Here is a 15,548-nt window from a genome sequence, read left to right on the forward strand (position 1 = left end):
GTTTGTGTTTCTGCCTCTTCCCCTCTTTCTTCCTCCATCTCTGAAGGTGGGGTTGATGTGGGCCTGTCAATAATCTGTTCTCTAGGCAGGGTTGAAGCTTCTTCAAGAGAATCATACCATAATTCCTCATTTAAATCCTCTTGCTCTAGGGAAAGATCTTGATCTTTCCTTTTTTTCCTCACACTTCCTCCTCTGTTCATTTTTAGAACTTTTCCTTCTCCTACAACTTGCTTGATAGTTTAAGGCTAATTGAACTATGTTGTAGATATAAAATACTTCTGCAGAAATTGAACGAGGCCCATTTTTTGCTTGAAATTCTTTCATTTCATATCCCACTAGCTTCCATTTATCTACATCTATCTTTTCTTCCTCTAAGAACCAAGGGGATGTGCATCTTAATGCAGCCAAGAGTTTAGCAATCTGTACCCAGGTTACAAGTAAACTCTGCTCCTCAATTATCTTGATTATACTCTCTATAGTACCACTCCTGAATGGGGGTGGAGCTGAGGTTACTTCTGGGGCTGGGGATGAGTCGGCTGAGGTCCAGGGATTGAATTTAGCTAACATGTGCCCCATTTCAGCTATAAGAGATTCCTGGTTTAGCCCTTAACAAGTTAAGTTCCTTATTTATCTATTAGCACGCTCACTTAATCTTTAACAAAGTTTCCTCGTTACTCACGGTTCTGGGTCAGAGAGACTGAGATCTAGATCAGAAGCTTTTCCACTGGAATCAGGACCGTGTCTGTCCCTGTTCGGGCGCTAAATTGCGAAGGTCTGGTCTAGCTCCTCTTGTCAGGATAAGCAAATGTCCTTGCCCCACGTGTGGACGCCAATTGTAACGAGCTGTCGTCTCTAGAAGCTGCCGGATTACTCTCTGGGAAGAGAACTGCTGTGTCTACTCAAATCTCTCAGACAGATTCTTCTTCCTGTAATGAACCGTTGTCTCCAGGCAGTTGCTGTTAACTCTTGTCCAAAGAAGTGACTTCCCTTCCTGCAGAGAGCCCCGTCAAGCCTGATGCAATTCAGAGTCTTCTTCTTGTCTCTGGGAGTCCTCTCTTTTATTCTCCCAGAGAATGGGCGTGGGATAATGCAAGGGCTTCTGGGAAGAACCACCCCAGCCAATGAGCTTGCCCCCTCTATCAAGTCAACCTGAGTTCTCACCTTGTAATTGTCCAGAAAACCTCAGTTCTCACTTAGTAATCCTAACACTTCCCTTCTAATCTTGTTTGCATTAGTATTGTTTGTACAGAAACTTTTTAGTTTGATGTAATCAAAATCTTCTATTTTGTGATCAATAATGATCTCTAATTCTCCTTTGGTCATAAATTCCTTCCTCCTCCACAAGTCTGAGAGGTAGATTATCCTCTGTTCCTCTAATCTATTTATGATCTCATTCTTTATGCCTAAATCATGGACCCATTTTGATCTTATCTTGGTATATGGTGTTAAGTGTGGGTCCATATCTAATTTCTGCCATACTAATTTCCAGTTTTCCCAACAGTTTCTTCCGAATAATGAATTTTTGTCCCTAAGGTTGGTATCTTTGGGTTTGTCAAAGATTAGATTGCTGTAGATGTACCCTTTTTTGTCCTTTGTATCTAATCTGTTCCACTGATCTACCGTTCTATTTCTTAGCCAGTACCAAATGGTTTTGGTGACTGCTGCTATATAGTATAGCTTTAGATCAGGTACACTTAGACCACCTTCCTCTGACTTTTTTTTTCATTAGTTCCCTTGCAATTCTCGACCTTTTATTCTTCCATATGAATTTTGTAATTATTTTTTCTAGGTTATTAAAATAGTTTCTTGGGAGTCTGATCGGTATAGCACTAAATAAATAGATTAGTTTGGGGAGTATTGTCATCTTTATTATATTCGCTCGGCCTATCCAAGAGCACTGAATGTCTTTCCAATTATTTAAATCTGACTTTATTTTTGTGGCAAGTGTTTTTTAATTTTTCTCATATAATTCCTGACTATTCTTTGGTAGATGGATTCCCAAATACTTTATACTCTCAACATTTGTTTGGAATGGAATTTCTCTTTGTATCTCTTGCTGTTGCATTTTGTTGGTGATATATAAGAATGCTGAGGATTTATGTGGATTTATTTTGTATCTTGCCACTTTGCTAAAATTCTGAATTATTTCTAATAGCTTTTTAGCAGAGTCTTTGGGGTTCTCTAAGTATACCATCATGTCATCTGCAAAGAGTGATAGTTTGATTTCCTCATTTCCTACTCTAATTTCTTGAATCTTTCTCGGCTCTTATTGCCGAGGCTAGTGTTTCTAGTACTATATTGAATAGTAACGGTGATTTTGGGCAACCTTGTTTCACTCCTGATCTTACTTGGACAGGTTGCAGTTTATTTCTATTGCATATTATGTTTACTGACGGTCTTAAATATATGCTCCTGATTATTCTAAGGAATAATCCATTTATTCCTATACTCTCAAGAGTTTTTAGTAGGAATGGATGTTGGATTTTGTCAAATGCTTTTTCTGCATCTATTGAGATGATCATATGGTTCTTATTAAGTTGATTATTAATATGGTCAATTATACTCATAGTTTTCCTAATATTAAACCAGCCCTGCATTCCTGGTATGAATCCTACCTGATCATAGTGTATTATCCTGGGGATGATTTTCTGAAGTCTTTTTGCTAATATCTTATTTAAGATTTTAGCATCAATATTCATTAAGGAAATTGGTCTATAATTTTCTTTCTCAGTTTTCGATCGACCTGGTTTGGTATCAGTACCATGTCTGTGTCATAAAAGGAGTTTGGTAGGACTCCTTCATTCCCTATTTTTTCAAATAGTTTATATAGCATTGGGGCTAATTGTTCTTTAAATGTTTGGTAGAAATCACATGTAAATCCATCTGGTCCTGGGGATTTTTTCCTGGGGAGTTGATTAATAGCTTGTTCTATTTCTTTTTCTGAAATGGGACTATTTAAGCAATTTATTTCTTCCTATGTTAATCTAGGAAGCGTCAAAAGAGTTGATAAAGGTGTCCTTAAGAAGCCATGTAAATCCGTTGAACAAAATGTGGAAGTCAAACAAAGAAGAGTTGATAAAGGTGTCCTTAAGAAGCCATGTAAATCTGCTGAACAAAATGTGGAAGTCAAACAAAGAAAGAAAGGTAGAGGCTTAATATTCTGGATTTACTAAAAATAGATTATTTGCTTAATTTGTTACATGCCAATCCTCTTAGAATAAGTAAGCAACATAAATAGTAAAATCATGCAATAACAAAATTGATTGTCAGTGTTTAATCTTCTCAGTAGACCAGAATCTACAAGATGTTCTGATTTTCTCCTTTAATCAGTGTAGCAATTTCCACAAAAGCTGAAAGAGACTAGATTAGATTTGTATCTTTATTGTGCCTTAATGGTCTTTGTATTTAATTATTAATTCCTACCTCTTTTTTTTCAAAGTTTAAAATCTTGAGGTATGAATATTCCCATATAAAATCTATATATAAATGATTGTTTCCTTTTTTTCTGTCATTGTAACTTATTATCACTAGCATCCTTGACACATACAATTTTCTGAAACTTTTGTTAAGTTCATCTTTTCACTACTGAATCACTCTCCATTTTGTCATATTCAAACTGTTTCTAGGTTAACTAATTCTTAAAATGAATTTCAAATTAACTCCTGGAATGTGTCTTGTTTTATGTTTCCTTGATTTAATCAGAGTAGCTTCTAGACTTACTGGAAGAATTAGGTGTCATTTACTTTATTTCCATTTTTGCATGAGATAGTCCTGCCAGTGATTTTACAGTTACCATTTATATTTGTTTCTCTCAGTTTTGTTAAATATCATTTTGGTTCTGTCTTTTTGATTTTGTCCTCTTTCTGATTATGTCTTGAGGTTTTGTCTCTGAACTTATGTCAAAAAGTGCTATCATGAATTAACTTTAGAAATCCAGTTAATTATATTTCTTTTTTTGTGTATGTAAATCTATGACTTTTGAAGGATGCATATGGTCTGTGATCTTCATAACCCAAAGCAATTCTGCAATCTCAAAAAATGAACATTTCTTAGTCCCTAATGGGAAGGAAAGCTTTCTTGCTAATCCCTCCTTCACAGTTTCCAGTTGGTCATGTTGTCCATTCTCTAACTTATCTCATTTTTTTCTTCACCTTCCTGACTCCATTTTTTGTTCTCTCCTACTTACTCAGTTAAGTTCTTGTAAACTCAGTTAAGGTTAGTAAGGCCAGCCTCATGTCCTTTGGTTATTGAGAAAATCCATTGATTCTATTTGTTTTTTACTTCTAGCCTAACTAATAAATTGATCATACACACATAAATTTCTTCCAGTTTATATTTCAATGGCAACAATTTTTGCTAAAGTAAATATGTAAATCAATCTTTACAGCTTCCTATGCTTTGCTCATGGGAAACAGCATCTCACAAGAAACTTCAAATCCTGCAGTAGATTGAAATTGCAAAATAATCAGATCCATTCGTAATTAATAAGATTGAATTTTTTTATATTTTATGTCTTATCTCAATATAGATTGAAATAGACAAAATTATATCTGTCATAACTAGCATTACTGTTAATGGGGAGGGGGTGGGAGAATTTCATTCATAGAAGAAAAGTAATTCTAAATAAAATAAAATTTCAATTAAATATTACTTTAGATGTTAAAGGAGAATTGAAACTTAAAGGACTATCCAATGGAGGACAGGAAGATTTCAGTAATAGTGACCAGAAACAGGTATGGAAAAGTGATATTTTTGATATTTTATTTTAGTAAAAGTGCCTTTCATATTAATTTTTCTAGAAGCATATTTTCAAAAGTTAGTGTAATTTTAAATGTATTTATGTCTTATTGAAAAGATTTTCTTTGGAATTATAGGGACTAATATGAAAACTCCAATCCTAGCTATGTAATAACAGTGTGAAGGAACAGTCCCAAAATAGTGCATTTTGTACATTTCTTAAATGACAAAGAAGCTAATTTAAATGATTTGATTATTTCATTGTTTTTGCCTTATTCAACAAAATAATTGTGGTAACAGAATTATCATAGATCTGGATGCGTGTGAAAGAGCATCTTAGTCCTGATTTCTTTCTTATACACAAGCTAAAATTTATTGTCACTGATGGCAAGGAAAGAATCCAGAATGTCAATATCTAGAAATGTATGTCATTTTAGAAAACTATACTAAATTCTATTATTGCTCAAAAATGTTAATGCATGGCATTAAAATGCTATAATAATAATATCTTAGTATTAATAATCGAAGTTATTGTACTTTATCTTAGTCCTAAATAACCAATCCTGTCTATAGTATCCCCCAAAAGTAGTTGATCGCTTTCTGTGACTGAAAAATTACTACCCAAATAAAGCAGCCCACTGTATATTTGAACAGCTCTAATAGTGTGGGATGTTTTCTTCTATTGATCAATAATTTGCCTTTCTATATTGTGCAACAAGGGCTAATGGTTCTGACTTTAAGAATCGAGTTGAAGTAATCAAGACCTGCATTCTAATTGCTAATATTTTGGTGATTTTTATCCTGGAATCATTTAAATCATATTTTCGATAAACTAGACAGCCCCACTTGTTGAGCAGACCTTCCTGTGATATGGCATGGCTGACTTCTGAGATCTCTTGTACTTCCTCTGGACTACACTTTCCCTTATCCTATCTAAGCATAATAATGTGGAATTATGAAGACAGAATCAAGGCCTGTTATGTCTCATGAAGAATATTCTCTTACTTTTGCTGCAAAGATCACATTAGCCCTTTTGATAACCTCATCATTAAACTTATGGCCCATTAGCGAATAATTCTATGTCTTTCTCTGAGAATTTCTATGGAAAATTGTTTTACCCCAGTGTGTACATATGCAGCTGATGTTTAAAAGTCTTATTCCAGTATCTTAAATTTATCCCCTTTGAAATGTTTCTTCTTGTAATTGTAAAGATTTTGTTTTAATCTGTAAAGATCCATTGTAATATCAGTTCTGTGATTTATTTCATCTGTAGCCTTTACTAATCCCATGCCATTTACAATCAACTAATAAGTATTTGATCTATCACTTCATCCTGATTATCAATGTAAAATGTTGAACAGAGTAAATATTGAGGATGAAGCTATCTGTTGCTTTCCAGGGGGATGAGTATTCTTTAGATCTGCCCAATGAAAAAGGCTAAATGTTTCTTTATTACAATTCACATTTTTGTCCTAGTCAACAAAGATCTTGTGAGAAATGTTTTCAAATACTTGTTGAAATCCAGGCACGCTGGGTTTTAACATTCCTGGAACCTAGTCTTCTATTCTCTGCAGTGATGACAATTTTATTGAAGAGGAAACTTAGGAGGGTCTAGTATAACTTCTTTCAATGAACACATCAATTCTTCATTATCCCCCCTTACATCCTTTTATGGGAAATATGGGAAATATAACTGGGGCCAGTATTTCCCAGGAGTCAATACCATTCAGCTTTCCTAAGCCCACAGCAACTCCCTGGTAAACTGTAATTACTCAAAGATTTCAGGTGAGATTCTTCAGTTCAATGTGCTAATTAGCTGGAGGGGCTTATGGTGCTAATTCTAACGGCATAGCTTGATCTCAATCGAGATGGTCTCATGATACCTCATGCTCTAGTCTCCCTGTAATGTCTTCCTTAACAGAAATTAAAAGAGTCCTAAAGCCCATGTTTCAGATGCTTTCTGTAAGATAGAATCTGATCGCGAGTCTTTTTATCATGTTCACTTAGTTGGCACAACCTGCACAATCAAGGGACAAGAGAGGCTGGAAACACAAATCAGGTCATACAGCCTTACCTTCCCACAGCATCTTTCCACAACTAGTTTCCAGTTCACAACCTGGGCCTTCAGTCCTATTTCTTTCTGGCCGACACATTTTGATCATTTGGGTGAATATCTCTGCCCAAGAAACAAGAATGGAAATGACCATTCCAATGTGATATCTTAACAATCAAAAATTATATACCATATAACTTATCCTCATTAACTGATTATAGAACTTCAATCTGAATATTTCCCAAATAGTACCCTACTCATCAACAAGTCAGTGAATTGAATTGAGCCCTTACTTTGACATGAAAAGATTCTATTCTTTCCTCTGTCTTCATTAAAGAGAATAAAGAGAATTCTATCATGAAAAGAGCAATAAAGAACACAACTGCTTTAGAAGGCTTTATGGACCCTAATAATGAATGTCTGTAGTTAGAAGTTCACTGTCAACTTGTTAGGGTTATTGTGGATGAGATTCCTGTCCACATGTAATGCATTCATTTTCTTGATAGATCTGTATATTTAGAATATAGTGAAAATCAGGCAAATAAAGTGTTGCCATCTCATTTAAATCATGGCTTAAAATGTCCAATTTTGGGGAAATGATATTCAAGGTAATTTAAAGTAGGTTATTTTGGTATAAACAGCTAAGAGGCATAGTGGATAGAGTTGCAGGCCTGGAGTCATGAAGATTCATCTTCATGGGTTCAAATATGATTTCAAATAATTGTTAATTATATAACCGCGAAGAAGTTACTTAAACCTTTTTTTGCCCTAGTTTCCTTATGAGTAAAGTGAGCTGGAAGACAAAATGCAAAATATTCACGTCTCTTTGCCAGGAAAACCTCAAATAGAGTCATAAAAAGTCAGAGATAACTGAACAACCATAAAAAAATTAAATGATAGAATATGACTCTGTCATGTAAACAATTTTTAAAATATAATTTATTCCAAAATACCTATAGGTATGCATCATAATTGTGGTTTGTTCCATGTAATTATGGAACTATAATCCCAACTCATCTGAACATTTGAAAAATTGTACTGGATCAGGGAATCAGGTCTTCCTTAACTATTTTAAAGTCATCACTTCCTACTCTATTGGTACCCAATAATTCTGTTGATGTGCTTAAGATATATATCGGAATAATTTCTTATTTCTTTTTCTGAATTATATACAAAAATCATCGGCCTTCTCTTGCCCATTCCTATTCTCTGATTTGTATAGAGACTTTGGACTGGAACCAAACTCAGAAAGGGACAATCTATGCAGGTCTATTTTTTGAAAATACAGTTATTTTACTGTGCATACCCTTTGACCCAGCAGTACTACTACTGGGCTTATATCCCAAAGAAATACTAAAGAGCTGAAAGGGACATGTATGTGCCAAAATGTTTGTGGCAGCTCTTTTTGTTGTAGCTAGAAACTGGAAGATGAATGGAGGTCCATCAGTTGGAGAATGGTTGGGTAAATTGTGGTATATGAAGATTATGGAATATTATTGCTCTGTAAGAAATGACCAGCAGCAGGAATACAGAGAGGCTTCGAGAGACTTACATGAACTAATGCTGAGTGAAATGAGCAGAACCAGAAGATCACTATACACTTCAACAACAATATTGTATGAGGATGTATTCTGAAGGAAGTGGAAATCTTCAACATAAAGAAGATCCAACTTACTTCCAGTTATCAATGATGGACAGAAATAACTACACCCAGAGAAGGAATACTGGGAAGTGAATGTAAATTGTTAGCACTAATGTCTGTCTGCCCAGGTTACATGTACCTTCGGAATCTAATGCTTATTGTGCAACAAGAAAATGGAATTTATTGTATCTAGGTTATATTGTAACATATGTAAAAATGTATGGGATTGCCTGTCATCAGGGGGAGGGAGTAGAGGGAAGGGGGGATAATTTGGAAAAATAAATACAAGGGATAATATTATAAAATATATATAATAAAAAATTTTAAAAAAAAGAAAATACAGTTGTTTTAAATCACATTTATTTTTCTCTCCAACTTAAGTCGTAATTTAGAGTTGCTATTTTTACACTTATTTTGATCTTTGATTTAAAGAAATGTAAAAGTGAGCACTAGAGAAACATATAAAAGTAGTAAAGAATCTTATGAATTAAAAGAGTAATGAGTTTAATTTTTTGTCCCATCCCAACTTTATATTTTACTTGTTTTTTAGATTTGAAACATATCTGTATTATAATTTTGATCATGTAAAATTACCAATGAAAAATAAAATACCTTTTTTGGAAAAAAAAATTGTCCTTTTAGAGCAGGAAAAAAGATTGATATGAAATAGGAAATTTTCCTTTATTTTGATAGGAATTATAGTATGGCACAAACATAATAATTTACCTAATACCTTGGATATAATATCTTGGATAATATCTTGGATAAAATTTACTTTCCAATTTCATTTTTAGGGTAAATTTAAATATTTTTGAAATTTGAAACACAACGATTTGGGACTAACGATTAAGTTTAACTATGGTTTGTCTATTTTTAAATTGATCTTTGTCTTATTTCATTATCCAAGGATAAAGTTACTTTAGAAACAACCTGCATACCAGAAGAAACAGTACCTAAAAAACAAGTTCAGTCTCTTTGTGCTCCATTTTTGAAGAAGGAAATAAGGTCTGAAGGACCAGAATCCAATAGGAAATCTGATAGTGAAACGACTTCAAAAGAAAGTTGTCAAAAAACATGGATTGAGGAGGAAAAGGAATTCAAAAACAATAACTTAATTGATTTTGTGGAAAAGGTAAAACGTAAAGGCCCTCTAAGGGTAAAAGTTCTTCAGACATTTTCAGGGCAAACGGAACAAGATCGGCCATATGCTCTTTCATGCAATTTAGAGATGAATTTCCAAGAAAATATTCTTCAGTGCTCACAAAATAGCACCCTACAATGTAAGAATGACAATGAGCCAGAAATGGAACATACTTGCAAAGTAAATGAAGAGGATATTGCTTATGTTGCGAAAAATAGAAAAAGAGCCGGTTCCAAAATATCTATAAATAAAATGAAGGAAGATACATCATTTGATACAGAAATGGTTGTAAGTCTGCCAAGAAGTATCGGGAATTTGGGACCACATTCAGGAGGTTTCCTGCAATCAAGTGCTCCAGGAAGGCATTTTACTCACTCTGGTGATATAAAATTAATCATCCAGGAAAAAAGCCTGAAATGACTGCAAGAAAATGTAAGGAGAAAAACCAAACATAAAGAAACCTTATTCAAGAATAGTCATCACAATGACAGTAACTCTATAGATGAGCCAAGATGTTTGAAACACTCCCTTCCATATAGGGACAAAATGTCTAAAAACTACCTGGATGCAGAATTAAACCAACATACACAAAGATTGACAATTGAGTTGGAAATAATGCAAACAAAATCCCTGACTTTGGAGAAAGAAAAAATATCACCACAAAAACAGGTAGATTCACCTTCTGTCACTCTACATTCATCCTGTGAAACTGATTTTTCACTTCAAATGCTTGGTATTTGTACAACATGTATTGAAAACTGCATTAAGGAAAATATCCAGAAAGTCTTTTTTATACTTTTTATTTTGATTATCTAAATTGCTCCATCAATTTTCAAAGTATTTGCCATGTAAACAAGAAACTGTCTAAATCAGACATACAAATTGGAATATTAGACTAGGTAACCAAAAGAACAAGGACAAGCCTAAAGACAATTAGGATACAGACCTAAAAGGAACATAATGAACTCAGATTCTCTTTTTTGCAAATCCTTGTAATATTGGATATTTTAAAGACTTTTCCTTTCTATGGGCATTTTTTATTTTCTTAAAATACTGAAAACATAAGCTAAATTTGGGAAATTTCTAACAAAGGTACCTGATACAAATAATACTTTTATGGTAATCTGATACTTCATCTTTATTGATTTTACTAAAGTCATTACATTTTTGCATTTCAAAAGAAAATGAAACACAATTATGCTAATCATCTAAAATCAGTTTTCATAGGGCATTAATATACTATTTCTCTATTTATCCCACTAGTTATAAATTATAGGATTGAGTTTTAAACTTTGATCTTCTACTTTCAAGTTCAATGCTCCTCTTTTTGTATTTAGTTTTTCAAAATATATTTTTATTCACTATAGATATTTGCATAATTGGCTGGCTTTAGATGCTATTGTACTAGCACTGTTAATTCATTGAATTTTATTTTTGAGAAGGAGCATTGGCAGTCATTGAATCAAACACCATTGTCTTATCAATGAGGAAAGGTTAGGCTCAGGGATGTTAGATTGCCTGGCCAAGGTCTCTTGGCTTATCTATACCTTCACATGTCCGTCTTTTCATTATATTTTCACAATAATAGCTGAACATATAACACAGTGTATACAAACCCAAACACATTCAGTTAGAGTTAGATTTAAGTGCTTCTTGTAGTTATGTTAGCCTGGGCAAATCCATCGACCTTACCAGGCAACTGAGACTTGGAGCAGAGGGTGATCTGAATTTATGGAGGGAATTTCCTCACTTGTAGTTACTCATACTGATGAATTCATAGGTCCTGTCCAAAAATAATGAGAATAGTATTTGAATGACTCTCAAATTACAAAGCAATCTCATGTGATCTTCATTACTATTCCTATAAAAGGGTGTGGACAAATAATTGTGGACAAGGCAATAGAAGCTCAGGAAATATAAATGACTTTGCAAAATGGTCAATTGGATTACTTAATGTACAAATCTACAAAATGATAGCATTACACTAATATTATTTTTTCCTATTTTTTTTTCTTTTCTGAAAGATGGTGCTTCTGGAAATACACAGGGAATAGCATCAATTTTCCTTAATATAGCAGTCACAATATCTAAATCTCACTTTAATCGATTTCCTATGCTGTTAATCAAGTTTTTTTTTGTTTTTTTTATTGCTTTGTTTTATTGGTTTACTTTTTGAACTTGATAGTAAGAAATAAGAAATGAGAAATTGAGTGGGAAACAGCCATCATGGGTTTGGAAATAAACTTGATCTATATTTTCATTGTGAGAACATGAGAACATGGTGGAAAAGGGCAAGCATAAATCAGATATTGTATTTCAATCCTGTCTCCTTTTGAAAGGAGAGAGCTGAGAGATCTTGAAAGTAGAATGAGAAAACAAAATGAGATTGTAATTGAGCTGTCATTTTGAAATAGGAGTCCATGTTTCTACTTTCCAACAAAATTTATAAAACCATGACCATTATATATCCAAAATAAAAAGTGAAGATAATATAGAGGATTATATGTATTTCAAAATAAAATTGAAAAATTAAAGGTAATGTGGCATATTTGATAGGGAACTAGTTCAAGTCCCATCTCTGACATATGTAGACAATACTTGTCTTCTAGATTTTGATAACATTGGTAGGGGAAATTTTCTCTTCAGGTAGCTCCTTGTACTAGTACTTGTACGTAAGTAAGCATATAAGTATATATGTATAAAAGTGTGCATATTTACACATGCATACACGCGTGCACACACACATATATGCATTTACACACAAAGACACACAACAATAAAGTAAGAATGATACTAAGCTTTCCTTTTAGATGGAAGGGGAAAAGAAAATGGAAATATTGGAGAGAACAGATGGTGATAAGTTAAGTGAAAGAACAACAACTGGCAAAATTAATAAACAGTTTTCTATGGAGAGCTATCAAAATGGTAAAGATGAGGAAAATAAAATTCCTGGGGAAGAAAGACCAAAAATGAGCATCTCTTCTAAGGAAAATGTAACACCGGTGCACCATGTTTTAAAGGGGTAAGTTTGTCAACATATTTAACTGGAGAATTATTATTAAATATTATCATTTATGGTATATTCAGTTTGCTCTACAAATCTAGATTCAGATTCACTCTGCATCCACTTGTTTTTTGCCAAGAAAGAAATTAAGGTCACATGAATGCATATTATTCTATGGCTGTAAGTATATTTATACTATATTGTTATTATTATTATTATTGTTTTTGTTACATTAGTGTTTATTGAAAGAAGGTAGGTAGGCTTTGATGAGATCCAAAAAATAGCATAGAATGTAATATGCAGGTGGCAAGGAGCAAAGCAATTCAGTTTGGAAACTTTGAAGAGGTATAAATAATAAGTACCAATGAGACATGAAAATAATCTTACAGCTACTCCAAAAATTAAATGTGTTCTCTTACTCATTAGGAAGTTTCCCATCAGAAGAAATATTCAAGAATGAATTAATTTTTAAATGTTATCATGGGCCAAGCATTGGGGATACCAAGGCAGAGAACCTAGATTCTTAAGAAAGGGTTCACACTTTTAATTGCAGACATGCAAATCATTAAAAAGATCCAGTCACCCACCCACTACCATGTAAGATAAGCCTGAGGAGAGAAAAGGTATTGTCCTTTCAGGATGGCAGAATAAAAAAAGGGAATTGACAGAAATGTAAAGAGAAGTACTCACATAGTCCTTGTTGTATAAGTCCTTCTAGTGCTCATATGCCTTCTGGACAGGCTGAGGAAGAGCAAAAGGTAGATAACTTCTACCTGCTGCCCCATCTAGAAAAGTCTTAGGGGACCATAAGGTGATAGATGAGACACAGGAATATGGTAAAGAGGGTTCACAATTCATGTTGGGACTGTATTTACTAGACCACCTCTAAAATTCCAACTGATGAGAGTTGGAATGTGGAAGTGCTCTGGATTGACAGTTAGAAAGTAGAGAATGTTTTTTTAAAAGCCCAGATTTACTTGTATTAACTTGAAAACTAATTTAATAGATTTAAAAATAACTTTAACTAGCTCAATTAATTTCAAGACTAAAAATAAATAAATAAATAAATTAATTAATTAAATAAACATAAATTCAGGAAGACAACAATTTATAATTCTCTTTAAGAGTCACTGAAAAAGGCATCATTCCCTACCTCAATGGCAGTACTTACATATTGTGACTTCAGTTGCATGCAGACAGAAACATATTTACTGTTCTTTGATTAGTGGGACATAACCATATTAGACATATTAGTGAGAAACAGTAAAGCCATGGACAATTGAGAGAAAGTTTCCTTTTCTAAAAATTGTCATCTTTTACTTTTATATAAGCCTCTTTTCCCAAGATCTCACTCCTCAGCCATATACTGAAACATTCTTCATCCCTACCTCAGTATTGCATGCAGTGTTCCACATTGATAATGCTCCACTTGACATATAAATAGGAAGTGGCACCCTCTCATCTCAAACCTGGACATTATAATTTCACAGTATTCAGTTGTGGTTATTTTATTGTCCTTAATAATTATATTATCGCAGTTGTAATTTATATTGTTGTCCTGGTTGTCCTTACTTCATTTTGCATTAATTCATCTAAATATTCTCTTCCTCTTATGTAATTGTTATTTCTCACCATAGAAATGATGTTCTATTACATCAAGAAAGCCTAATTTTTTTTTTTTGCCATTCTTCAGTCAAGGATGCCTCAGCTACTTTATTTGCAGTTATCTGCTACTACAAAAAGTTGTTGCTGTGAATATTTTGGTTTTTAAAACTTTTCTTGACAGTGAGTAAAACTAACTCATTGGGGTATATGTTTAGCAGTTGGAGAGAGAAATAATGGTAAAGTACCAGAGAAATTAGTATTCTTTGGAGAAGTTTGCTGGAAAGGGAAGCAAAAGAGGGTAAGTTTCAAGTGAACATTCTATTTAAGTTCTGTGAAATTTGTGAATAAGATGCTGGAATAAATTGATGTCAAAAATGATTACAAAATGTGCTTTTCCACACTAAATTCCTTCTTTGATACCTTATCAGAGTGGGGAAAATGAAGTTACTAAAAGTTACATGTACAGAGGAATAGGTAAGTTTGTGAAGTCATTCGAGTTGAATCAAAGAATAATCTTCCTACCATTGTGATTGTTAGTTGCTCACTGTTTTAACTAGAATGCACAATCTCTCTATCTCTCTGTCTCTGTGTCTCTCTTTCACACACAAACACACACACACACACACACACACACATACATACACACACAGAGGAATGCATTAATTCTTTAGGCAGCCCATTCCTTTTTTAAATAAGTCTTAGTTGTTTGGAAGTTGGTTGCTTTTTGTGTTCTTTGTTTTTCATGTGTTGATCCCAAATTTGTTTATCTGTGCCTAGTCCTAGCTTTTAGAGGGTCAATTAAACATTATGTTTTATTGTACATTTGATCACAAATACTACTTCTCATCATGCCAGTTCTTCCTCTTCTCTTACTTATGGTAAACATCTGCAGCAAACATCATCAGTTGCCATTTTTTTCACCATCCTGATTTCTCCTCTGGAAATATTCTCAGTGCTAATTGTCTTTTCTAAAGTATATCACCCAGGAATGAATATCTTCCTCAAACAGGTTCTGATCAGGGCATAGTATATGGAAAGAATCACTTCCCTCCTCCTGGATTCTATGAATACTTAGAATTCCACCTACAATCACATTAAGACTTTCTTTTGGTATTGTTGGCACATATCAAGCCTGCTTTGATAACTCCCTGATATTTTGCACACAAATTGTGTAATCGCAAGGATCTGCTTTTATGCGGCTGAAGTTTTCTTAGCCCAAATATAGGCAGGAAATGGGAACCATTGTAGGTGAAGAAAAGGTTGGTTAAGAAGCACATATTCCTAGACTAGAGAAGCACATATCTGACTAGAATGGGCCTTGTATTTTGAGGAGTGTGAGAAACTTTGTTGGATTAAGACTGTACGC

General features: G+C 33.6%; 1 protein-coding gene and 1 long non-coding RNA gene across 7 annotated transcripts in view; one reads left to right on the forward strand and one right to left on the reverse strand.

Moving 5' to 3' along the window:
- Nucleotides 1-15,548, forward strand: part of LOC141544586 (ankyrin repeat domain-containing protein 26-like) — a 133,945-nt gene that overhangs the window by 54,240 nt on the left and 64,157 nt on the right. For all 4 annotated transcript variants that reach the window (XM_074270960.1, XM_074270958.1, XM_074270959.1 and 1 more), the window contains 3 exons: nt 2,989-3,144; nt 4,657-4,733; nt 12,384-12,595. In XM_074270960.1, coding sequence (XP_074127061.1) covers nt 2,989-3,144; nt 4,657-4,733; nt 12,384-12,595 — 445 coding nt within the window. The remainder of the gene's footprint in view (nt 1-2,988; nt 3,145-4,656; nt 4,734-12,383; nt 12,596-15,548) is intronic.
- The window catches only part of LOC141544587 (uncharacterized), a 76,694-nt gene continuing 63,751 nt past the window's right edge, over nt 2,606-15,548 (reverse strand). For 2 of the 3 annotated variants that reach the window (XR_012482666.1, XR_012482665.1), the window contains exons 2-4: nt 11,266-11,356; nt 6,812-6,913; nt 2,606-3,105 (exon numbers count right to left, since the gene is read on the reverse strand). This is a non-coding gene — a long non-coding RNA (uncharacterized LOC141544587). Of the gene's footprint in view, nt 3,106-6,811; nt 6,914-11,265; nt 11,357-13,267; nt 13,542-15,548 lie in introns of those variants that run through there. The other variant, XR_012482667.1, reaches the window with a different exon arrangement.

This window comes from Sminthopsis crassicaudata, chromosome 5, assembly GCF_048593235.1.
Source record: "Sminthopsis crassicaudata isolate SCR6 chromosome 5, ASM4859323v1, whole genome shotgun sequence".
NCBI classification, from domain to species: domain Eukaryota; kingdom Metazoa; phylum Chordata; class Mammalia; order Dasyuromorphia; family Dasyuridae; genus Sminthopsis; species Sminthopsis crassicaudata.